The 27,638-nt window shown below is 38.2% G+C and overlaps 1 protein-coding gene across 2 annotated transcripts in view; it reads left to right on the top strand.

The window, feature by feature from the left end:
* LOC131949346 (uncharacterized) overlaps positions 1 to 27,539 on the top strand; it is a 79,620-nt gene extending 52,081 nt beyond the window's left edge. For both annotated transcript variants that reach the window (XM_059311204.1, XM_059311211.1), the window contains exon 5: positions 15,360 to 27,539. In XM_059311204.1, coding sequence (XP_059167187.1) covers positions 15,360 to 26,865 — 11,506 coding nt within the window. In that variant the 3' untranslated portion in view covers positions 26,866 to 27,539. The remainder of the gene's footprint in view (positions 1 to 15,359) is intronic.
* The last annotated feature ends 99 nt before the right edge of the window (positions 27,540 to 27,638 follow it).

Consider the following 27,638-nt stretch of genomic DNA (forward strand, 5'->3'; position numbering starts at 1 on the left):
TGAACTTAGTTCCGATTCAGTGAGTTAAAACAAGAAGTGAACTCCTAGCAGGTTAAACGACTAAAAACCATAATTTTCACGATGACGGAATGAAAAAGTGTTCTTCAATGCTAAAATTTGCTGTGACTTTTCGCCCCTGTCACTTTTCACCCACTCCTCCCATAATTATGTTTTGTTCATAATTTACGTCGAAGATAAAACTTCTCACTTAATGTGATTAACTGTTTGCTAAAATGTTGAATCACTCTTGGCCGGTTAACAAGTTACTAAAGAATATGTAATCACATGCAATAAAAAAAAACATTTTTTTAAAAATAGCTCTGAGTCAATAAAGTCGTTTAAATTGTTCGTTCAATGACCAGTGGTTAATATAAAAGTGATGCGTTTACTATCTATCTATCTATCTATCTATCTATCTATCTATCTATCTATCTATCTATCTATCTATCTATCTATCTATCTATCTATCTATCTATCTATCTATCTATCTATCTATCTATCTATCTATCTATCTATCTATCTATCTATCTATCTATCTATCTATCTATCTATCTATCTATCTATCTATCTATCTATCTATCTATCTATCTATCTATCTATCTATCTATCTATCTATCTATCTATCTATCTATCTATCTATCTATCTATCTATCTATCTATCTATCTATCTATCTATCTATCTATCTATCTATCTATCTATCTATCTATCTATCTATCTATCTATCTATCTATCTATCTATCTATCTATCTATCTATCTATCTATCTATCTATCTATCTATCTATCTATCTATCTATCTATCTATCTATCTATCTATCTATCTATCTATCTATCTATCTATCTATCTATCTATCTATCTATCTATCTATCTATCTATCTATCTATCTATCTATCTATCTATCTATCTATCTATCTATCTATCTATCTATCTATCTATCTATCTATCTATCTATCTATCTATCTATCTATCTATCTATCTATCTATCTATCTATCTATCTATCTATCTATCTATCTATCTATCTATCTATCTATCTATATAGATATAGATATAGCAATGTATGTCTATGTGTGTGTGCATCTTTTATGCATTACTACACCTTTCATCACATCACCGTGAAACTCTGGGAAGTTGTTGAGAATATTCCTGGGGAGGTTTCTGCGAAAAATAAAATTTCAAATTCGCAGGGGCTGGCGCCCCGGTAGGGCGCGATTTGTTTTTTCTATATATACATTGTATAGAAATAAAAGTCGATTGCGGTTATACACCGTTCATCCGATCGCCATCAAACTTTGGTGAGTTTATTAGAACACTCCATGGAAGGGTTTTGTAAAAAAAAAATCCTTTTTAATTTCGCAAGGGCGGCGCACCTGAAGTGTGCGATTTTTCTTAATATACGGATATAAAATTAAAAGTCGGTTGCGGTTTGACACCGATCATCCCATCACCATAAAACTTTGGGGCTTAGAACACTCCAGGTGAGATTTCTGTAAAAAAAAATCTTTTTTTTTTTAAATTTCGCAAGGGTGCGATTTTTTTCTATATACGGTATACAAAAAAATAACAGTAGGATGCGGTTCGACACCGTTCATCCGATCGCCTTCAAACACCAAAGTTAATTAAAACACCCCAGGTGAGTTTTCTGCGAGAAAAATACATTCAAATTCGCAGGGGTGGCGCCCCGGCAGGTCGCGATTTTTTTTATTTTTTTTGTTTTTCAATATACGGTATGTTAAAAAAATCGATTGCGGTCTGACACCGATCGCCATCAAACTTTGGGGAGCTGATTAGAACACTCCAGGTGAGGTTTCTAAAAAATTATTTTTAATTTCGCATGGGCGGCGCCCCGGGAGGATGCGATTAGTCTCTATACACAATATATTAAAAAATGTCGGGTGCGGTTCGACATCGTCCATCCGAGTGCCATAAAACTGTAGGGAGTTGATGAATACTCTCGATGTTTCTGGGGGGGGGGGCGGATTTAATTTCACACGGGCGGCCCCCGGTAGTATGCGATTTGGCGGTCGGTCTTTCCCGTGAGCGCTATGTCGACAACGTTCGGCCTAAACAGTGTGATAGACAATGGATAAGATGGGGCGTTACAGTCGCATAGTAAATTGAATCAGGCGTGTCCGCCAGCGCCCTGGTAGGGTGCGATTTGGCTGCGAACGAAAAATGTCAGTTTCACATAGGCCGCTGAGGATCGACCATGTGGTTCGTTTTTATTAATAATCAGAAAAATTAACCAAGGTTAGATTATTAACTGGGATGTTTTTTTTTTGTCTGTAAAAAAATTCCAGTTTGGTCCCTTTGCGAATGGTGCATTTGCTTCTGTTTTTAGACGTAATCAGAAATTGAGATCGAGCATCTAATAATAAACCATTAGTAACGCTAACGTATAGCATCCGTCAAAATGATGTTTAAAACACTTAAAATATTTTTTACGTGTTAAAGAAAAAAAATCCTGTTCATTTGTGTCATTATTTTGCTGAGTGATTAATGTACATTCAAGTTTTTCATGCGGTAGTGTAGGTAAACCCGTGTCCCGATAATTATGATCCAAGCGCAGGCAATGTTTACATTTAAATAACTCAGTATTAGAAAACAAGGATTGGTAACGCATTGGTGAAACCCTTCGTATATATCAGACTTTCTTTTATTTCCGCGGCAACACGCGGGGACGGGTACTCTAGTATTAAATAAAGAGACAGTGTTAGTAAGCACACGATTTTAGACAAATTACAATAACAACAAGCATTAGAGTAATTAAAGTTAAAACAAATAGAAAAACATTGACATATTTGGACTAAGCTCGAAATGTGGGGAAAAAACACTGTCCAAGAGAAAAGTTTTTCAAATGTAATAAGGACGCTGGATAGGGTGGAATTTAGGGGTGGGTGACAGTAGGTGCTTTGGGGTGGGTGAAAGTTGGTGGGGTGAGGTAAAGGATCACGCAGACTGTGCATTTAAATTTATGGTTATGAGATGGAAAACTCAAACAAAAAAGTCTACTACATTACTGGATCTCTGGGCGTGCTAATAGAGCGTCCACGTACTACAATAAGATGTTTGTGTCTAAAGTGAAGGATTGAACCAAATGACAGCCAGCTACATCTTATTTATGAGTTTCTCGACTGTACGCCCTGGCGGCCGTGAATGCCGGTAATTAAGACGTGTGAGACTTCAGGACAACTGTATAATGAAGTTAACTCGGTCCAGTGTATCAAAACAGTACGGACTTTAAAGTTTGCATTTAATCCCTACAATATTTTTTAAAAATCCATATGGTCATGAATATTATAAAGGATATCATTACAATAAAAACATTAGGCTAGGTTCTTTATCACTCTACGAATGCCGTTACGTCCATCAAAACGAATATGGGCATAATTATTGTATGGATGCCCTACAAACATTATGCAATGAATAGAAGCATAATAAATATCCTACGATAATATATAAAACGAGTATGGGCATAATTGCTATAAGGATGTCCTTCAAAAATACAAACGTGAATACAAGTAAAATTACTTTAATGATGCCCTGACCATATATAAAATTGATGCGGGCATAATTACTTTTTGGATGCCCTTCAAAAATATTATTATCAATGTAAGCATAATTACATTAAAGATGCCCCTACATTGTATAAATTATAATCATGGGCTTTAATACTCTATGGATGACCATAAGTGTATAAAATGATTATGGGCATATATTCTCTAAATTATGCCCCTACATATACTATACCTAAATAAGTAGGCCTATAAGATGCTCTATAAATTGAAAGACTGCATACAATTATTAGTGGAATATCAATGACTATTATACCACTACCCATCACCGATGCCCCTTTCTCCCTGACACGGACATTACGATGACTATATCAGTGCCATTTGTTGATTGTATATAAACATTTGGGTGAATTCGGCCAATTGATAATACTACCTAGGTAGACAAACCTAAGAAGACTTTTAAAATTTTACCCCGTTGGATGCACCCCTGATGTGGATGCCCGGGACCTGCCCCTCCCTTCCGCCCCCTCTCTGCACGTCACTTACATCTATTAATTTATATATTCTATTCATTATATATCCAAAAAGTGAGTATTTATCTAGATACTATACATTTTGTATTTATTATATACACTTTTAAAAAATGGGAGTGAATTTCCCTAAACTTTCTAGTATATAACATTTTTATTTTCTCGTATATATGAAGTATAGAGAAAGTCACGTAAGCGTGCAAAAAAATCGAGATTTTTGCAAATCTCGACTTTAACAGCTCCCTGACTCGGAAAAACATAGTTTTGCAATCTTGTCCATATGTCTGTGTGTGTGTGTGTGTGTGTGTGAACACTATTACTTGAGTGCCGTTACACCTAGGTTGATGAAATTTCATATATAAGTATTATATCAAAACCGTACATCCGTATCAACGTTTGACCGATTTCCGATAAACGGAAGTGGAACTTTTTCTGCTTTCAATTTTTTTAAAAGCCTATAACTTGAGTACTATTTCAGATAAACCGGGAGTGGTCTCCCCTAAGCTCTAAAATAAATTTTAGATAACAGAAAATTAAAATATAAAATTTTTAAGACTGTACCAAAATCAACGCTCCAATTACAAAAGAGGTAATATCCAAGACGATAGACTGACTAAAACTAAAGAAAGCTCCAGGTCCAGACGGACTAATCAGAGAATTTTACAAAACTTTTAAAAATGTGAATGATTAATTAATTAGGGATGGTCAGTTTAGACGGTAAATTTATTATTTGGAGAAAATGATGGAATGTTCGCTATTTATTACTCAAAAGGTAATAAGAACTACAGAGGCTTCCTTGATGGTATAAACCAGGGGTCTCCAAACTTTTCAGTCCGAGGGCCGCATTAACTATCAAATTTCAGTTTGGGGGCCAGTTTCTTCCAGGCATGTCTTTAATTTTTCTGAGCGAAGTTACTCAGCCATCACCAACAAACGTTTTTTCCGTGGACAAAAAGATCTCCGCGGGCCGGATAAGAGGACCTCGCGGGCCGTAGTTTGGAGACCCCTGGTATAAACCACAGATTATATTACATGGTCTTTACAAATTAAACTCTACAATTTAATTAGGATTAATACCTTAATTTACAATTTAATACTCGCTTAAATGAATTATATACTTCGCCATTTTATTTGTTCTTGTTGAAATTAGTATACAATAATTTTTTCAAAATATTTTAGAAAGTTACCTCCCTTGTGCATAGACCGAATAACGTAGTCTTTGTTTACTTTTTTCACACAAAAAATTGCTATGCTTATTCTATATAAGAAAATACGGCATCTGCACAAATCACTTTTTAGCCCATCGCCGTGCAATTAGAGGCTGACCTGTAGCTTATCCAAAAGGCAGATCCTGTTATCCAGGTCTATAGTAAAAATGAGCCAGATGTACAGAGCCGAAGTAGGCCTACCCTTAAATCTTTTTTGCAAATAGTCATCGTTTTTCACTAAATTAACAGTTTATATGGGGAATTCGAACCGGTCACTTCTAAAGCCCTTTCGAAGTTTTCCCGAAGATAACGTCTATTTTTAGTGTCTCCCGCGTATGTCCAGATGTTTGTATTTTTTTTTACTAAAACAGTACTATGTTTATATAATGAATTATGGCCTCTGGTCAGTTAAAACAGTGTTTCTTAGTTTTCCTGCGGGTAGCACCATTTTTTTCGTCCCCCTGGGGACTATGTGCATACTCAAGAGTTTTCAAAGGGTTGATAAGTGTGAAATATTTGTTCGATATATAGCTCATATAAGGAGAATTTTCTTCGTGGCCACTTTTTAGCGCTAGCCGTGCGAGCAGAGTCTGACAGATAGTTTAACCATGAGGCCGAACATTTACCTAGGTCAATGGGGAAAAAATTAGCCCGATGTACAGAGCCAAAGTACCCTAAAATCTCTTTTGCAAATAGTCATCGTTTTTCACCAAATTTACAATGTTCATATAGGGAAATTCGGACCCGTCACTTCTAAGGCCCTTTAGGGATTTTTCCCAAAGATATCATAGTTTTTTTGTTACCCCCGAGGATCAGTCTACGGCCTCAGGGGTTATGAAGGGGTTCCTACGTTTGAAATTGTTTTGGATATATAGCTCACATAAGGCTCCGGTCAGTCGCGGTCAGTTTTGACGCCTATCTTAGACTTTGTGGCCGATAGGCATCGGCTCCCGTGTTCTTTCGGCCCGAGGCAAGAGCCTGCCAATTTTGAAGCGCATGCGGCACCGCGAAGTGCGCGATAAATAACTATAGAGAAAAGCGTGGGTCACTAATGGATACCTTTATAATATTTTGGAAGAGACCCACGCTTTTCTTTATAGTTATTTAAATAGTAGTGTATAATTTATTTTCTACTTTTTAGTGCATTTTTACATAAAAGTTTATTAAAACGTTTTTTATGAAAAAAAGTCAGTACTTTTTAGCGCAATTTCCATACTGGCAATTGCGTTTAATAATTCGTCATTTCTGGATGGATGGATGGATGGATGTATGGATGTGTGTCCGCAGCTTTAAGTCGTATCTCCTCCTCAACGAAGCAATATCGAGGACTAGTTCCAAAGGCAAATATGTTAAGCAAGTTCCGAGGAAGATTGTGTGCCAAAAAAATTCCCGGAATTCCTTCCTGGATTTCCCGGAATAGCCAAAAATCCTAGAAAAAATGCAGTTTTTGGCCCATATCTCGGCAACCAGACCACTTAGCGACTTGAAACATTTACCAATCGATTCCTGCCATAATTTAGAACAATATTGCCGAAGAAAGTTTTCAAAAATATCCTTTCGTTCGGTAACAAAAAATTAATTAAGAACAAATAAGTTTATATTTATAGGATGATATTTACTACTTTACTTTTTTAAACTGAGCATCGTGTAGGCCTACTCGTTAAAATAAAACTATTTCCGTTGATATAGGTTAATATATTTGTCTTTATTTTTACTTATTAATTCAAAAGTCATTTTTGTACCCTATTAAATAATAAATATTTTTTCTATTTTGTTTTGAATTATTAAAACTACTTATGTTGCATTATTTATTTGCTGAATATATGATTTATCTCGATTTAAAATTGTTATGGATAACATAAGGAAATTGCGCTTAAATTGTCACTAGACTTTTTATTAACTTGTTTTTTTACTTTCTTGTATATACGAAGTATAGAAAAAGTCTTGTAATCGTGCAAAAAAAAAATCGAGATTTTTACAAATCTCGACGTTTTACACCTCACTGATACGGAAAAACATAATTTTGCAATCTCGTCCGTATGTCTGTGTGTCATATATACGTATTTTATCAAAACCGTAGATCCGTATCAACTTTCGAGCGATTTCCGATAACCGGAAGTGGTACTTTTTCGACTTTGAATTTTACAAAAGCCTATAACTTGAGTACTATTTTAGATAGATAAATGAAATTTCACATGTAAGTAAAAGATCTAATTCTATACCTTCTATCAAATTTTGAGTAATTTCCGTTGACCGGAAGTACTAATTTACGCTATTACCGATTTCTCAAAAAACACATGTAAATTTATAAAGTACTAATAATATTGCGCACTATTATGCACATTTTGTTTTGGCGTTCGCTTGGTGCGCAATTCTTTTTTCAATGAGATTCTATTCTATTTTTAAAAGTTTAAGTAATTAAAAATCATGTCTATATTCCAAGTTATTCCCGGTTTATTTAACTTTACAATAGAGTTGCAATACTAAAAACCATTGCGCACCTAATGAACGCTGCCATCCGGTGTTAGAGCCTTGTTGTAGCATGGCAGCTTGTGTATCCTGACCACCCCCAGAGCTATATCAGCGGGAGTGTAAACTCCTTGTAGGTTCAACCAAGTTGGGAAGATCTGCGCGGGTAGGGATCAGACCAAAGCTAACACCCTGGTCCTCCAGATTGGGGGTTGAAACATAAGGCTAGCAACCTTATCTCGTAAAAAATATACTGCTACTGAAACTGCAACTACACAAACCCAACACCAACTTGGTCGAGGAGGTTCCTCTCTAGAAGAGCCCATGATGCCTACTAGTGAAAGCCTAAAGGAAGCTAGTTTGCTGACAAATCTTCTAACGCCCAAGAGTAAAGCCAGATTAGGGACTTGGAACATCAGAATCCTACATGATAGAAGAAGATCAGCCAAGGTCGCCAAAGAAATGAGAAGGTATAAATTAAAACTCCTAGGATTAAGTCAGACACGATGGAATGGCAGTGGCCAAACTAGGTTGGTCTTGGGAGAGACTGTCATCTACTCAGGCCACGAGGACAAAGATCATGAACACACGCAAGGTGTAGCCATAATGATGTCTCCAGAAGCAACAAATGCTTTGATTGCATGGGAACCAGTCTCGCCACGACTCAAAGCAGCTCGTTTAAATGCCAAGGGAAGGAAAACAACTTTAAATCTGTGCTCTGCACCCACAAATGCTGCAACAGATAAAGAGAAAGAGGACTTCTACAGCGCCCTGCAAGCTCAAATTGACAAATCACCAAAAAGAGATATAAAGATAGTAATGGGAGACATGAATGCCAAAGTTGGAACGGAAAATAAAGATCGGGAGCTCACAATGGAGAAAAATGGAACAGGCGTAATAAACGAAAACGGGGAACTCTTTGCTGATTTCTGCGCATTTAATGATCTAATTTTAGGGGGGACAATTTTCTCTCATAAAGATATACATAAGACCACCTGGACGTCACCCGATGGCAAAACAGAAAGTGGAGAAGAAGTTTAATGGATGTTAGGGCGAAACGAGGTGCAGATGCAGCCTCAGACCACCAACTCGTGGTTACAATACTAAAATCACAACTAAAATCCTACAGGGATCGAGCTGATAAACCGCACTTTAAATTCAATACAACATATCTTAGGAGTCAAAAAATAAAGGAAGACTTCAAATGCGCAGTAAAAAAATAGGTATGAAGCACTCTGCAGTCTTGCAGAAGAAACAGTAGAGCAAAAATGGCTAGGAATACAGGAACTATGAAAGTCAACATGGAAGAAAAAGGAATGAACAAAAAGAATGGATCACAACAGAGACATTGGCCAAAACTGAAGATAGTAAAGAGATAAACAGAAGATGAACAAATGCAAGGATGAAAAGAGAAAATAAACCTCAGAACACATTATTGTTAAGTAAATCGCATGGAAAAGCGCAAAAGAAGACAAAAGACAGTTTATACAAGAGATGATAGCGGAGGCAGAAACTGCAGCACAACTGCAGCACGACAAGGAAAAATGAAGAGGCTCTATGAAGTAACCAGGACCCTATCAGGCAAGAATATTAATCCCAACAAACCAGTGAAGGATAAAGTAGGAAATATCTAAACAAGTAATACAGAACAGAGAGACAGATGTGTACAGCACTTTTAGGAGATTTTAAACCATCCTCTCTCATCAAACATCCCTGATATACCACCTGCAAATCACCCACTAAATGTGTGTACAGATCCAGCCACAAAGTTAGAAACAATAAGAGCAATAAAGTACATGAAAAATAGCAAAGCAGCTGGCCCGGACGTCATACCACCAGAGGCACTCAAAGCAGACCCAGCCATATCAGCAGATATACTACATCCTCTACCTGATAAAATTGCCAAAGATGGGAGACCTGGCACAGTGAAACAACTGGTGAGGGATAATGTTTCTCTCAGTCCCAAGTAAGGTGCTGACAAGAATCATCATAGAGAGACTTAGAGATGCCTTGGACAAAAAGCTGAGACAAGAACAAGCTGGTTTTCGTCAAGACAGGTCATGTACTGACCACATTGCCACGCTGCGCATCATTATTGAACAGTCCCTCAAGTGGCAATCCCCCCCCCCCTATACATTACTTTTGTCAACTTCGAAAAGGCGTTTGACAGTGTTATCTGGAAGCTAATGAGCCACTATGGAATACCCAAAAATGTATATCTATCACACAGAAACTATATGAAGACTCCACCAGTCAGGTAATACACAAGGGAAAACTAACAAAACCATTCACCGTGACGACGGGAGTAAGACAGGGATGTATGCTATCGCCAATGATATTCTTGATGGCAATTGACTGGATCATGCTAAAAACCACACACAAAAAACGACAAAGGAATCCAGTGAGTTTCACCGAAAGGCTGGAAGATCTTGATTTTGTCGACGACATCTGCCTAATATCTCACAAGCATCAACATACACAAGCCAAACTAAATCGGCTATCTGAAGAAGCCTTCAAAGTTGGACTAAAAATCAATAAAAATAAAACAGAGGTCATCATAATCAATAACAGCCAGGACCTGCCCATACAGCTAAATATAGAAGATTTACGAGAAACAAACGCATTCACATATCTGGGAAGCGTGATCAATAAGGACGGAGGTGCAGACGAGGACATAAAATGCCGTATCAACAAGGCTAGATGTGCCTTCAACTCACTGCGCCCGATGTGGAGGTGCACGGCCATGTCACTCCTGAGCCAAATTGTGATTTTCAACACAAATGTCAAGGCTGTATTGCTCTATGGCGCGGAGACTTGGAGGGTCTCAAAGACAAATACTGATAGGCTACAGTCGTTCATAAACAAATGCTTACGGTATATACTTAAAATAAGATGGCCAGACAAAATATACAAAAAAAGACCTGTAGCAAATTTTAAAGCAACAGCCAATAGAAAAGGATATCAAGGCCCGTAAATGGTGATGGATCGGACACACGTTAAGAAGAGAAAAAGAAAATATTGCAAGACCTGCTATGGGGATAGAAGAAAGTTTGATGAAATATATTAGAAGGATTTCACCAACGCGTTACCAATCATATGTTCTTAGACGCGTGACCTTCTTTTCTAAAAATGAGTTATTTAAATGTAAACAATGCCTGCACTTGGATCATAATTATCGGGACACGGGTTTACCTACTCTACCAAATGAAATCATTGAATGTTCGTTAATCACTCACGGAATAATAATGAGGTAGAACACACTTCGTGACCACCCATGTATCAGAAACAATAACACTACCGCAATGTGCTAACAGGATAACCCAGAGCGACACATAGCATCCAGAAACAATGATGCATATTGCATCACGAGAAAAATGGCCCGTTGAGGAAGGATACACCGGGCGCTAGGTTGATAGTGCTGTCTCTTTTCTCTAAACTAAAACCAACCCACCCCCCCCACACACCACCTCCACCCCCCACCCCCCACCCCCCCAAAACACACCACCCCACACCCCCAACCCCCCCCCCACCCCCCACCCCCCCAAAACACACCACCCCACACCCCCAACCCCCCCCCACCCCCACCCCCCCACACACCACCTCCACCCCCCACCCCCCCAAAACACACAACCCCCCCCCCCCCAACCCCCCCCCCCCCAACCCCACCCCCCAAAAAACATGTCTACTGTTCCATTCAACGAAATATAATTATATACTTTTTCCAGTGTCCGCCCCCTCCCAGAAAATTCTACACCCGCCCCCGAAAATTTCAAGTACCCCCACCACTCTCCGGGGAGGAAAAAGTCTAAATTAAACCCCCCCCCCCCCACTCACCCCCACCCCCCACCCACCCCCCCCCCCCCTAAAAAAACATGTCTACCGTCCCATTCAACGAAATATAATTATATACTTTTTCCAGTGTCCGCCCCCTCCCCGAAAATTCTACACCCGCCCCCGAAAATTCCAAGTACCCCCACCCCTCTCCAGGGAGAAAAAAGTCTGAAAGAAACACTGGTGTCGCGCTTAGCCACTACCCGAAGAATTGCATTAAAGAAATTGCAAGAAAACCACTTTTTAGATTAGACACATTAATTAGGCGGTAATTTTATTATAGAGTATCGATGAAGAAAGTTCTTTTGAGTTGGGGAGGGGGGGGGGGGGCTCAGACGTTCTTACGCGTGGGGTGGGGCTTCGCCCCTACCCGAAGAATTGTATGCAAGAAACTCTTCACGCAAACCATTTAGATTAGACAACATTTCCTTTGTATTCAATGTTTACGCGATAATCAATGACGTCATTATATTACTGTGTGCACTTTCCGCCTTGAGATTATTTTCAACTCCATGCTAAATGTGTCGACGTCATACTTCGTCTTTCGAAATACTATGCATGTTTTTAATTTCCTTGTGTTTTCTCTATAGCGTTCTTCTCAGATAGAATTTTTGCTTATGTTTTCTCTAGAGCGTTCTTGTCAGACAGAGCGTTCTTGTCAGATAGATAGATACACAGACAGCGAAACATGGAAAAGAACTGTTGAGGAAGAGGCAGAAACAGTTGGGCTCACATGGGTACAGATTAAGGTAGCAGCCCAAAACGAGTCTGCTGGAAATGTGTAGTTGCAGCCCTTTGTTCCCCAGGGGCCACAAAGGAATAATGATGACCTAATGAACGTGATGACTCGTGTATAATAGTGCGGAGTAGTTGGCCCTTTTCCCTCTTACAAAAATTAAAACTTTTACATTGCAATTTTATTATATGTTTTATATAAATAGTTTTAAGAGAAAATGAAAATCAAGTTTCTTTTCTATTATAGAAATAATCAAAAGGCCCCTAGACATTCCTTACTTTACAAGTAGTGGGATTCAGTGTGTGTGTGTGTGGGGGGGGGGGTCGAACAGGGCCAATCCGTAATAATATCACTTCAGGCGTTGCCACATGGTCGTGCAAGCCATTGAGAGAATTAGCCTATAAATAAACTTGAACTGACTCTTTTGTGAATTCGGCATACAGCATCAGTAAAGTTTCGTGCATTGCTACAAACCTCAACTAACTGGGAAATTCCCTACCCCACACCAGAGACCTGAACCCATCTCTAAACTGTCTGCCCTCCACGAAATTCTATCTTACTAAACATCCATGCAAATAATTGAGCCATTAAAAAAAAAATTACCATGGATAGTGTTTTCACAACCAGCTGAGTCCAACATTTGCAAGTGTTTTTGTTTACCTTAATTAATGACATTTCATTAGTCGATCTAATTAATCTTTAATCAATATGGCGCTACTAAGACTATACGTTTTTGGTTTTCATCCAATCGCCAAGAAACTTTGGAACGTCGTTGAGAATACTCCAAAGGAAGTATTTTTTCCCATACATTTTTTTTCTGAAAACGTGCCTGAAAGAAACTCCGATTTGTGGGAAGGTTTCTGCCATTAAATGTATATATTTTTTCAGTAAGGCGGTGCAGTTTGCCAACCATAGTTCCCCATCGGCTATTTTTCCACCTGGGGTCCGTTGATTGGGTGTCCGGCACCCGTCGGTGGGGTAACCCTGTGCGTCCCAGGCTCCCGCATGAGCACTACGGCGCCTATTTTAATGAGCGCAATACACTAGGGATACGTTGAAATACTAACATTGATTACTTAATCGAATGAAGGGGGTGTCCCCCAGCGCATCAGCAGTAGTAACGGATGGGTGCCCCGAGTTCCCAAGCGGCTACCTGTGTGCACGAGATCCGTAGATTGGGCATCCTGCAAGGTACTACTTGATTCAATGGTCAAACTGCAAGAGGGGCTGCTTTTGACGCCCTCGGTGTACGGGTGACAATTTTTTACACCAATTACACGATTATTCTACATTAGGGACACGGTGGGCCTCTACGTTCGATGAATAAAACGAACCAAAGGTTGCATCCGGTTACCTACGGCAGTGTAACCAGTCACTCCAGCGACGCCCCTGGCACCCAGGCGGTCGCCGAAAAGTATTCAACCTCACCATTAGAGAGTTTTAAAAAACAAGTTCACACGACTAAAAATACACACTTGGTAACACGTTGATGAAACCCTTACAAATAGTTTTGTTACCATAGTATGTGGGACTAGATCGCAGCAACGCGGACGGGTACGCTAGTTAGTTTAAACATTCTTTAACATTCCACGGAGATCGGGAAGGAGATTTTGATGTTCATGATGGACTTTTTAAATGTAATTATTTGCTCATTATGATGATGTTATTTATTATGAAACAAATTGTAGATATGCCCATTCGGTCTGTAGCTTGGCTATCCTAAGCATCAAACATACAAAAGCAGCTAAAGTAGATCTCAATGAACTTATTAACCATTTTATAAAATTAAAAGTATGAAAAAAAACCAGATCTAAATAAATCATGAGCAATTTTTTAAAATTGTGTTTGGTTAGTGGCGTCAAAAAGTCGGGTGTTACCCTACGCGTTTACTAAAGGTGTCACCCTATCATTCCCAGCATTTTGCATTTCACCCCACTCTCATTAATCTTTTAGTATTTTAGCTGGATACAACACAGCTTTGACAATAAATTTTATAATGTTTTGTCAAAGTGTCAGGTATAAATATTGTCATCAAATGCGGACCGCACCTCTGCCCCTGTCTTAAATCACGCTACTGTATTTGATTACTTGAAAAAACAAATTAACTGTAGGCCGTAACATTTTTAAAAATACATAATAATATAGTATAAAATATAAAATTACAGAATATTTATATTATTTATTTATCATGAGTAGCAGTTGATTTCTTCGTTTAACTCCATTGTAGCCTAACGGCTGACGAAGGGGCCCACTGGTAATTTTTGCATAGGGGCCCAAAAATCCTAGCTACGCCACTGCAATTAAGTCAAATGTAATGTCATGTTGCATTGTCTTCATGTCTTGACCTACTTGCCAACGTTGAAACAAATCTGTCAGTTAGAATTGTCCGAAATTTTCCTCGGGCGTTTCGAGACAGTGAGGATTTTTAAAAAATCAAAAAAAAAAGTTTTAATAACAAGCTTTCATGTAATAATGCACTAAAAAGTGACAACTTTGAACCGTTTCTGTCATTTAGAAGTGTCCGAATTTTCGCTCGGGCGTTTCGATCTAGACAGACAGACTTACGACCGACGACAGACAGAGGAAGCAAGTTAAATAAAAGCTTTTAAAATCATGTCTATATCCCGAGTTACCAATCCCCGCAGTGTTATATAAGAATATTCGAGAAAGTTTAGGGGAGATCACTCCCGGTTTATTATAGAATATATTTCATATTATATAATTAAATATGAACACGAATTATTAAAGAATAAATAATAAATGTAAGTCTGACGTTAAATGCTCAACAAAGTTTAAAAATACAACGATGCGTGTGTAATTTATGATAATAAAACCGTAAAACATGTTCGGTCACTGCAGGGTGGAAGAGAAAACAAGAAAAATTCTCAGCTTAGCACCCGGTGTATTTTTCCCTCAACGGCTTAATACCTAAGTTTAAAAATAAGGATATTTGAAATTTTTAACGCAATTTTAATATTGTTTGTCTGTGTTCAAATTGATTATCTGATGTTATTAGAGGTAGATATATTACTAACTTGTTTTAGTATTCTTCTGATGTATTTGTGTTGACAGGTGCTCGGATGCTCCACTTCTTGATAGGTTGACTCAGAGATCTTCCAGTCACACCACAAATGGACCCAATCATTCCCAACATACTAATGAACCCACATTTGCTGTAACTACAAGCCTTTCCGAGCAAATAGAGAGAGTAAGCAATATTAAGAGATCAAACACAGAGCCGTTCCGTTCTAGTATGTCACTGCAGGCTCTCCCAACCAAGCAAGCTCCTGAAGTGTTTACCTCTCCCGCTAGTACTATGTGGTCGACGATCGAAGGCTCTTCACTGCATATAGTACACTCGACCAAAGGGGAGCTGTGCTTAATGGGCGAAAAAAAAGAGCAAAAAAAGGAGAATTTCACCAATCGAAAGACTGACAACTTTTTGTATTTAAGCATGGAAAAGCAAGCATACTCTAACGAACGCATTAAAGATCAAAACCAAATTAAAAATGTAGAGCAACCTATTACAGCAATGCGCAGTATATTTTCAAAATCCCAAAAAAGATTTGCTTCAAAAGATCTCTTTGAAAAGAGTGGAGATGAATCAGAATTTCTCTTGGTAGATATGTTTAAAGCAACTAATTCATCTTTAAATCGTGAAATCCCTGTTGTCAGGAATGCGTTAGTTAAACCAGATGATCATGACAATACAATTGTGCCTTGTGAAAAAACTAAAGGAACAAAAAAGAAAGAGACTGGAAATGAATACACATCGTCGAGAACTACCAGAACAAAAAAAAGAACAAGAAAGATAAAAAAAAAAGCTGATATGAAATCCCCAGTCGATAAATTTCATCCAGAAACCCAAGACATTCTAAACGCCGAAAGGTCCTTTTCTCCGGCACGGTCAGCGTTCACACATATTCAATTACAGCAGGGAAAAATAGTTACAAAGATACCATCTTTAAGAAACGGAATATTGCAATATGAAGATATCAATAAAATGCCGCTCAGCAGGACAAATACAAAAAAGACAAACAAAGAAAAGAGCAGCCAACATTTAGAAAGCTTCAGCGTTGAACTGGGTGCTGCTGGGGTGTATAGCAAGAAAGACAGAGTTGAGGAACTTAAAAAAGTTATACAAGACTGTGTTATTGCTGGTTGTACCAATACACGATCACTGCTAGAAGATAATACAAAGACTTCTAAAATGAACGGTAAAGAAAGCACGCATACTAATAAAATCAAAGTTAAAGATCATTCGCATCAAAGTGATCCAAACGCTCTTTTTTTAAAACCAAAAAGACTTACGACCTCAAGAAGAGATGCTAGTTATCAAAACACTAAAAAGAAAGAAGAAGAAAATGTAACTGAAAATATTAATAAACCAAGTGATACAACAATGTTAAATGAGGTCTCTGAAACGGGTTCTAATGGCGTACTTGATTATCATAAAACCTTGCGGTATGCCTTGGAACATAAAAACGTTTGTCATGGAGGGAACATGCCGCGAGGTGTAAAGAGACCATATAAGTCAATGGGGACATTGAACCTGTCCAGACACGAAGAGAGCATCCACATGGTAGAATCGCTCTTATCTTTGTATCAACATGACCCAGTGCATGCCCTTCATGATCAAAGAGAGATGACAAGTTTGAGCTTACAGAAGACATTCAATGAAGATTATGTAGTCTCAACAGCTGAAAGACAAAATGATCTTCATTTTGGTACATGGGAAAAAGGGCTTTTGTTCACAAGCCGATTTTCAAAGATTCCCCTTCGTTGTAAAGATTTTCAAGCCAGAAAAGCCAGCCAAATGGCAATGCTTGACGAACAAAAGAAAAATAGAGAGAATGTGTCCGAAATTTCCAATTTAAAATGTAAAATACCTACAAATAAGTTAAGCTATCTACCTCCAACATACACTTTATCGTCAGACACGTCTGTCCACAAAAGCTGTGGGATCCAACACCAGGCGCCAGAGTTGATAAGCAAAAGACAGACAGCCGATGTGTTTCCAAAGTTGTCTTCATTTTTAAACAATATAGAAAAGGCTGAAAAAAAACGACAAGAAACTGTAAAAGCCAAATCCAATATCGACAATCATACGTGTCATTTATTAGAAAACGACTATATTTTCAAAGCTAATGCTTCAAAATCCTATACAGTTTATGACGAGGCCAGCCCAAGTTCACATTTTCAAGCTAAAGGTATTAATCAAAAAGACTCTATCAACCCGTCTATCACCCTATCATCAAAAGAAGTGACTCATAGTTATATTATTGGAACTGGAATTAAAAATTCAAATGTTCCACCAGTAACTGCAGGCAAAATACTGAACCATCTCATTAGCCAACCTGATTCTAAAGATAGCACCCAGGTTTTGAAGATGCAACCAAGTATCGATAGTTCAAAAAGAGAGAAAGAAAAAAAGGAGAAAGTAGAGGAGGTAAAAAACAATGTTCAACGGGAATTTACGAAATACAATTTAGGGCTATCTAACCATAAACTTTGCTCTTCTAATAAACCAGATGTTGCTAAAAACAAGGTCAAAAGATATAATTTAGTTCAAAAGGCAGATGTAAGGAGATGGAAAAAAGGAGTTTTAAAAAACATGAAGCGCGATCTAGACATGCAAGTTAGCAAAAAGAAAGGCAAGCCGATGCCGCATCCATCAGAAGATAAAGATGTGTGTACGAAAGATAGTACGTTTGAGCCATACGCAAACGTAGTATCCTCCCAAGATATCCACGACAAGGAAGAAATTAAACACGTACAAGAAAAAAGTAAAGATCAATTACTCGTGGATACGGAAAGTCCAAGACAACTGGAACAATTAGAAACAAAATCTCCTCCTTCGGAAAAAAATACAAAATCCAGAGAAACAAACAAATATAGTTCAGAGAACCTCGTTCCTGATTTAGCAAAGAGCTCTATCCGTTTACCAAGCTTTTTACATTGCGCGCAACAAGAACTGTGTGTGAGCATGGAGAGTGAGGGCCAAGAAAACGCGAGCTCTGCCAACGTTCTTTTACAAGATCATCTCAGTTCTGATGAGTCCAAAATGCAGCAAGAAAATAGCGAAGAAACAATAACCCACAAGAAATCTCCGAGCAAAAGTGTCATAGAACACAATGAATTTCAGAGGAAAATACATTGTCTATCTGGTACTCTGCGGCGTAATGGAGGCAACAATACAATTTTCGCTCGCAGGGTAGAAGTTAGTCCTGTTCAGTCTAAAGTTAGTCCTGCATCATCTAACATTAGCCCTGCAAAGTCTATAGTTAGTCCTACACAGTCTAAAATTAATCCTTCACCATCTAACCCTAGTCCTGCACCATCTAACGCCAACCGTGCACAGTTTAAAGTTAGTCCTGTTCAGTATAAATTCAGCCTTACACCAACTAAAGTTATTACTACACCATCTACCGTCAATCCTGTTCAGTCTAAAAGCCATACACCATCTAAAGCAAGCTCTGAACCATCTAATGTTAGCCATGCACTACCTAAAGTTATCCCTTTACTATCTCAAGTTAGCCCTGTGAAGTCTAAACAAAGCCACACACATTCGATAGCTAGCCCAATACGACCCAACTCCTATCAGAAAATGCAAGCTGTCATATATCCTCGTGATGCCACACTTCTTAGCAATTTGGAATTAGCAGCTTGCAATAGCAAAGAAAAACAAACTTCACCGGCTGAATCAAATCAATGGAAACTGGACTCAACAACCAGGCCGGAAGTGAATAAATCGTTAAGTTTTAACATTACAAACATCGCGAGTGATGGCAATGCTATGTTTACATCACTATCTAATATAACTTCCAGAGATCCTGCGCCATTGGAGGTACAAATCAGTGAGGGGAGGGAATCAGATTTTCTTATGCATTGTCCAAGTATGAGAGAACAAAATACAGCGCCACATTGTCCAAGTATGAAAGAACAAAATACAGCGCCACATTGTCCAAGTATGAAAGAACAAAATACAGCGCCACATTGTACAAGTATGAAAGAACAAAATACAGCGCCACATTGTACAAGTATGAAAGAACAAAATACAACGCCACATTGTCCAAGTATGAAAGAACAAAATACAACGCCACATTGTCCAAGTATGAAAGAACAAAATACAGCGCCACATTGTCCAAGTATGAAAGAACAAAATACAACGCCGCATTGTCCAAGTATGAGAGAACAAAATACAGCGCCACTTGTTGTTTCTAGAACACCCAGCTCGGATTTATTATCTCTGTTGGAAAAGGCTAAAGCAGTACTCAAAAGCCCGAAGTCTCGAGATATAAAGAAACAAATGCCAACTTCTAAGACAATTGTTCAGACACCAGCACAAAACTACTCTGCTCAGACATCAAACGACAGCCTTTCATGTAAGGTGGGTGTACTCGATTCAATTAAAAAATCGATACTATCTCCTCCTCAAGAAGAAATAAATTTCGATTCAGCTTCTAGTCGTGTAATAGCAAAACAATCTGTCAACGAAGACAAATCTCAGATTGCACTAGTTATGTCAGAGAAAAATGAATTCGGTACTAATAAATTAACGGATGACGCTAGCTACACGCTTCAGCATAAATCACAAGAAACAAACAATGTCAGTATCAGTTGGAAAGGCACATCCAAATTTCAAAAACGTTTGCAGATCCTCATTAAAAAAAACAAAGAAATGGTAAATACTAGCATGGCGCAGACAGAGAAGAAAATGTGCCAAAGAAATCCTTTTCAATCCTCAACATTACTTTTAAGACAAAAATCTTTTAGTAATACAGAGCATATGAAAAGTGAAAAAAGGCTTAATTGGAGACAGAAGTCCCTTGACCTAGCGAAACTTCGGCTAACCGGCGATGTTGACAGCAAATCATATGACAAGCCGCTGACCGAAAGACAAAAGATAATTAAGGCTTCCATTTCAAGGCTTCAAAAGCCAAGCCAGTCTAGGCGTTTGGAAAAGTCCAAATCACAGGCAATAACTACTCAAAGCACAGCTAAAGAGAAAACAATTTTACCTAATGTCAAACCCAGTACCACTCGTTGTGACAGTGGCGTGAGTGATCAACCTAATGACCAACATTTATGTAAGCCAACGATTGCTAACTCCAGCCGTGTCAACATCAGCAAAAAAGTTACTCATCAGAATGATAATAAACAATGTGTGAAAAGAAAGAGCAATAAACAAGATAAGCACAGTATTAAGAATTGCGGGGAAAGTTTTCTTAATTGCAAGGAAGCCAAGTCAACAGAAAATGATAGGATTCCAGAAATGGTGGCCGTCAGAATGACAGACGAGAAATTCCATCGAAAGCTCAAACCGTGCACAAAAAGGAACGTTTTTAATTGCTCTAAGCTAATCGGTCCTAATAGCAATTCTCGTTTTTTTCAGGTAGAAAACAGTCTTCAGGAACTGATCAATCGCATCAAACGTCACAGTAAAATACAGCTTCGCAATGTCACCGAGACAAGCCATAACCTTTCGTCGTATCCTGAAGATACAGCTCCAAGCCATAACTTGTCGCCATGCTCTGTAGAGACAGCTATAAGCCATAACATTTCGCCTTGCCCTGTAGAGACAGCTATAAGCCATAACATGTCGCCTTGTCCTGTAGAGACAGCTATAAGCCATAACATGTCGCCTTGTCCTGGAGAGACAGCTATAAGCCATAACATTTCGCCTTGCCCTGAAGAGACAGCTATAAGTCATAACATTTCGCCTTGCCCTGTAGAGACAGCTATAAGCCATAACTTGTTGTGCCCTGAAGAGACAGCTATAAGCCATAACATTTCGCCTTGCCCTGTAGAGACAGCTATAAGCCATAACATATCGCCTTGCCCTGAAGAGACAGCTATAAGCCATAACATGTCGCCTTGTCCTGGAGAGACAGCTATAAGCCATAACATGTCGCCTTGTCCTGGAGAGACAGCTATAAGCCATAACTTGTGTCCTGAAGAGACAGCTGTAAGTCATAACATGTCGCCTTGCCCTGAAGAGACAGCTATAAGCCATAACTTGTTGTGCCCTGAAGAGACAGCTATAAGCCATAACTTGTTGTGCCCTGAAGAGACAGCTATAAGCCATAACTTGTTGTGCCCTGAAGAGACAGCTATAAGCCATAACTTGTCGCCGTGCCTTAAAAAATGTGTTCAATTTAACAAATGTCATCCTTTCATTGCGCAAATGCACAATAAAGAAGAACTTTTAACCCAAGCCGAATGTAAAGATCCAAACAATCGAATTTTATTCAACAAACAAGATAAAACACTATCGGGCTCAAAAGTTACCTGCATGTTATCAAGTACAAACAGAGGTTATGTCCATCCAGGATTCTCTGCCAGCGATACCCAACTTGTCATGACTCAAACAGCCTACACAGATCAGCCAGTATCGAAGAAAAGTCGGCCCGTTGACAGGCAAGTTCACGTTTTAGCCATAAAAGAGACATGTAACCACTGTGAAAAAGCAAGATCACAACCTGATGCGGTACAAAGTAAAACAACCTTCGAATCTAACCAAATACTTGCTCAAAGCTCTAGAAATAAAGAAACACTCGACAGCTGTTCAATAAAAAGAGCATGTATTTTAACAGGAATGGCGGCAAAAAATAACAGCGTTGAAGATGATTCTGCAAATGAGACGTGTACTTTGACATCGAGTCCTAAAGCAACACGTGTAAAAGATTTGACTGATAGCAATAGAAAGAACACAACCGGCTTTTCAAACTGCGATGTCGGAGAGAATGAACCTGAACTGGTTTCTAATGAGAAGAGCTTCCAACACGTCAGTCAGTCGCCCATATCTGGCTACTGTACATTAGAGTCGGAGCCAAGCTTCTCACTTGTAGTTGGCGATTACAAAGATCGTTTGAAAAGCTCGCGCCAACAGGTATTAGTACTTAAAGACTGGCTGGTTGAAGCATGCAACAGAGATGACATCAAAGATACTACAAAAGGACCTCGTGGTATATCTGCTTTCTCCAACGAAGCTGTTCTACATACTGGTACCGACTCAAGTCTGTCCGATGACTTGGCTGCACTGTTCAGAGTTGATCCAACTAATGGCGACAAACACCAAATGGTGAATAAAGATCATGCCAAATCAGAAGATTCGTCAAAATCTAACTGTTTATCTAACGATGGATGTGACATAAAACTAGCCACTTCTAAACAAGCAATTGGTCCAAGTGATGAGTTTAAAAGAAATATTTTCAAAGAGTCCAATGCATGTCTGGTCAATTATTTTATGAACAGTAGCGAATTACAAAACAGTAATAAGAAAGCAACACACGTGGTGACAAAAGATAGAGATGAAATTTTGTATCCAGTACTTCATTCCCAAGAGGATTATAACAGGTTAAAAGAATTAAATGCTTCTGATTCTCTTCAAAATTTTCTATCTATACATGACCAAACTAGGCCATTCCCTCACGTTACTAACGCTCCGATAGTGCTGGCTCAATCCTCTACAGGACACGTGTCATTATCTAAGCATGATGTGTTGATTCTAACCTCCAGTGTTCAGACAACAATACAGGTCACATCTTTCACCAATGGCTCGAGTTCTAGAAGCAACTCGCACTTAACCTTTGATGCTGAGGGCAAAACTAGCAGTGAGTACTCAGATCAAGTTGTGGGTGCATGTAATCTAGCAGCCGACTTGCCTATGTCAGAACAAAACTTAGACACCCAAGAAACAGAATTGAATCACAATATATTGCCTCCTTTCCTGATTGCCAGTACGTTACCTGGGACACATCAAATCTACAAGCCTTTAAAGACATGGAGCGTAGATCAACATCAAAGTCATGACCACTTGACGCCATTGAATTCAGATTTACAATTAATTCACGATTGTGGGAATCCACTTAATTCCCGTCAAATAAAAACAAATGACAGTCAAATCAGTTTGTTTGATCAACATCAAGAGCAGAGCCATTTAAATACTGTAGATAAACATGTTGATGCAAGTGGAAAAAATGAGTTTGATCATGATTTAGAAAGTAACTGTTTTAAGAAGGAAAGCAAACACGGGGCAATGAATAGACTACCTTGGTTACAGCAGAATTGTGTCAATACTGGTATTACTAATGGCCAGGGAGCTTTAATTGACATGAATCAAGCACGTGAAACATGTCAAATGGCTAGTGGTTGTGACAGTATTAAGAACGACAAGGGTCAACTAAACACTGGCATTTCTCTAAAACAATATACCAAGACGCCTCTTACAACTCTGACCAACACTGCCCTCAAGCGTCACGCCACTTTTATTGCCGGTGATTCCGCCATCACATTAGATAATGGTATAGACCTACCAATTGCCACCCAGAGAAATACATACGTTGAAGATGCTAAACAACAGGCAACACTTGGAGATAATGAAAAAAAGTCTAAATTCCAAGTTAATGAAGAAAACATACAGGTTGAAAATAAAGTACAACAGACTAAACTTAAAGATACACAGCAAAATAGTTCGTTAAGCTGTATTCAAAGTAAGATCAAAGTTGAAAATGAGCAAAAAAAAATGCATCAAGAAGCTGATCAGAGCAATTTGCGTAAGGAAAACGACATCAGTAAATCAGAAACCCAACACATTGTGGAGGACACCAAAAGTATTAAATCTGTGGTGCATTTTGATGGAACACTTTCTAACGAAATTTCCCAGGAAACACTAAAACATTCAAAGAATACTGAAGCACGTAATGGAACTTCAACTAGTGTAAAAAACTGTCTTGAGACTTTCAGTGAGTACGAGACTTCAGATGATTCTCTTAATTGTATGAAACGCGAACAGTTTCGTGATATTGAAATCAGAAGGATGAGTCAAAATAATCCAAGAATATATAAAGAGCTCAAGGATTCATTGATGAAAACAAGACATAATTTAAAACAGTTTCACAGTGGAAATCTTATTTTAAATGATAAATTAAAGAACAGAATTCAGTTGAAACGTGCCATGTCGGAAAATGTGTTAGACAAACAGAAGATTGTAGACGGAGGAAGAAGTGTGGAGCAGGAAGTGAAAACAGAAGATTTAGAGACTATACTTAACACAGCCTTAACAAACATTGACCTCCCTAAAGTAAAAAACCAATCCGTTACAAATACATTATTTCCTAGAAAGAAAAGCAGTTTTAGCAAAACATTCCGTAAAGTTCGGCGAATCCAAAGTTCTGTTATGGATCCTTCATCAAACGAAAGTCAGCTGCATAGAGAAAACAATGGCAGTTTTCCCAATCAATTGGCCAACACAAAAAGCTTTTATCAAGATATCCATCTTGGACACTCTAACACAGGGGGTGAAAAGCGTCTTTCAAAGCTCGAGGAATATCTTCAAAAGATCGATGATAATGGGTGTTTTAACCCGCTTTTTAATAAGGTTTCAAAATCTTTGTCTAAGCCATCAACTATAGCGACTCAGTCAAGTGAGGAGGAAGAGAAGCTTCAAGCGGTGTTAGAAGAAGGTAGTCATGTCATTAAAAATAAATCTACACGCCGAAGAAATCCCTCCATCCAATCCAGTATCTTGTCCAAGTCATCGGATCAAATTAATATCAAGTCCACCTCCCATATTTCAAAGAAGAATGTGTGTAAAATTCAAGTACAAAGCTCTGAAGCAAAACCTTTAAATCACAAGTGTTTCGCTAATTCTAGTTGCGATTTACAAAGCAATGCGCTTAATGAGAAATTAGGCGAATATAGCCACCGTGAGGGTCTTTTATTGAATGTTGAGAATTTGAAGCAACCAAAAAAAACGATAATTAAAAAGTCCCCCCTTACTTCTTTGGTTTTACCTGAAACTAATGACATCAAATTTAGTGAACATGAACTTTATAATGATTGCATACATTTAAACTTTTCAAAGATAACAAAGAACGCAACAGAAAAAAAAGACGTAGATCCAGATATTCGAATATCGGACATGTTTTTGAGCCAGTCGGCAATAGATAAAATTAACGCTGAAAATGATATCACACTAACAGGTGAGGTAGAGAAACGAATTCATACGAGTCTGTCCTCAAGTAGTTCTAGTTCCATCGTACTCAGCTGGGTAGGAAGCGATCATTTGGAAACAGAAGAAATATTTTTGAACTTCGAATCAACAACCCCAAACTATAAAGTTGCTTTAATCCCATGTCGACATGAACAAATTGATATGATCAACGATAAACAATACAACGATAATACCAGGTCACAGACTATAAAAACGGATCACCTTTTCAAGCAAGAAAATAATTTAGATGGAAATACTGTCAACATAGAATTAGATAAAGTAACAAAACATTGTCACTCAAGTTTCAATCTAAAGTCAACACAAGTCTCTTCGCCAGCTCGAGATCAAGTCCATTCATGCTGTAAAGAATCGGTTTTGTTTTATCCTAATAAAAACCACAATAAGAAATTTAATATGGACACAGCGAAAAACATAAAGCAAAAACTAATTTCGACGAGAGAAAACAAAGAAAGGGGAGCGGATGCGGGGGAAGCAGGTGCAAACAAAAGCGGAAGCTCTCACGAGTACGTGAGTACTTTTAATATGAGTGGATGTGGAACTCCAATGGAACAGCAATCTTATTTTGATGCTTTTTTCAAACAACCTCAATGGAACCAGACATTTAACATAGCCCTGACTGCCGAAGAAGGAAATCTGGAGCAATCAATGTGTCTAAAAAATGCCAGCGTTCATTCAGATCACGACTGTAAATGCAATATTGATCAGTTAAGGAGAAATTACACACACACATCTTTGCCAACTAAGTCTTTTGACAATCCTTTAATTTCGGCCGGAACAATTTCAAATATTGAACCTAGATCTGATAAAAAAGTACGAAGAACCCAAATACGCAAACGCCAAAAACTTTTCTTACACAGATCCACATTAGAAAAAAAGTCTAAAGGTGTGACGAAGATAGCTAGTGAAGAAACAAAACCTGAACCCTCAGAAGGCACATTAAGAGGACAACCGTTATGTCCAGAAACACATAAACTTGCGTCTCTAATTAACACAAAGAGCAACAAAGGGAACTTGTCTTTGGAACAGCATTTACGGTCTACTTCTCAGTCTAAAAAAGCGTCGCTAGAAATCCCGGTAGAAAAACAAAAACCGGATAAAGATTTTAACCGAGAGCCAAGTCAATCCAACTCCAGCCAAGCTAGTTTGAACTGGTACAAGCCTCAGTCTCTGCCTTCTTCTACCTCGGTACACAACAATCAAACACCAGCACGTGCACAGCATGACATCATTAATCACCAGTATGTTTTAAGTAGGATTCAAGAACTTGAAAGTAACAAATCGCCGGAAACTATTCACAATTTTGCTACTACTCATCCTACTCAATTGAGAAATGAACAACGACCTATCAACATAGATAAAGCAACAATAAAACTGAGAAATGAGCAACAAACACTGAAGCTAGAAAATATGCCTCACCATCTGCAAGATGTGCCCTCGACTATAGATTCCCAGATCAATGCATCCAAAGAAAAAAATGCAATAACAAAATCACCTGTAATTCCTACGCAAAAAGTTAGCCTTATTGTAAAGATGTTTGAGCAAAAGAAAGTAACAATTTGACCAAATACATGACTTTTATATAGGGTCCGTCGATACATGGGAGGAGGAGCTAGGCGAGGGGGGGTTTACATTTTAAAATAGTTGTTAAAAATGTAATAATATGTTTTAATAACGAATATTGACGATAATTATTTTCTCAATCATTTCGAAGTTAAAAACGCATGTATTACAAAGCAATGCACGGTGAGAAATTGGGTGAATATAGTCACAATGAGGGGCTTTTATTGAATGTTAAGGATTTGAAGCAACCAAAAAAAGCTAATAAAAAGCAAAATCTACTACAATGTACAAACAAATTAAGCAATCAGCTTTCTTGTATATTGTAATCGCACTTTTATTCCGTTCACTTGATTACGCAGTGACAACAATCCATCACTTGAAAATCTACAGCAACCTTTCATAGGAAAAACATGCTTAAACAATATCAAATAAAATATTTTAAAACCAGCTGTCAGCTGTGATCCCATCATGTCTTGTGCTTCTTTAAGAATGATATTTACTCAAATTTGAATAAGAAGTAAAAAGCCGATGGTAATCTTTTTGGGCCTCGCTTTTTGTGACGAGGTGTGGCGGTAGATAAGAAGGAAGGAGGGAGGATCGGCCTTAATGAAGTTGACATTCTTTGTACATGATCCCATATGATATTGGGTCATTATCTGGCTTTCAATACCATTTTTAACGGCTTTTAAAGTAAATATATACAAATCTATTTAAAATAAAAATAGATTTCAACAATGCCCATAAAACTTTGATAGCTCTGTTTTGACGCTTTA

The sequence above is a fragment of the Physella acuta genome, unplaced genomic scaffold (genome assembly GCF_028476545.2).
Source record: "Physella acuta isolate Inbredline_101_S28 unplaced genomic scaffold, ASM2847654v3 ptg000061l, whole genome shotgun sequence".
Classification (NCBI taxonomy): domain Eukaryota; kingdom Metazoa; phylum Mollusca; class Gastropoda; family Physidae; genus Physella; species Physella acuta.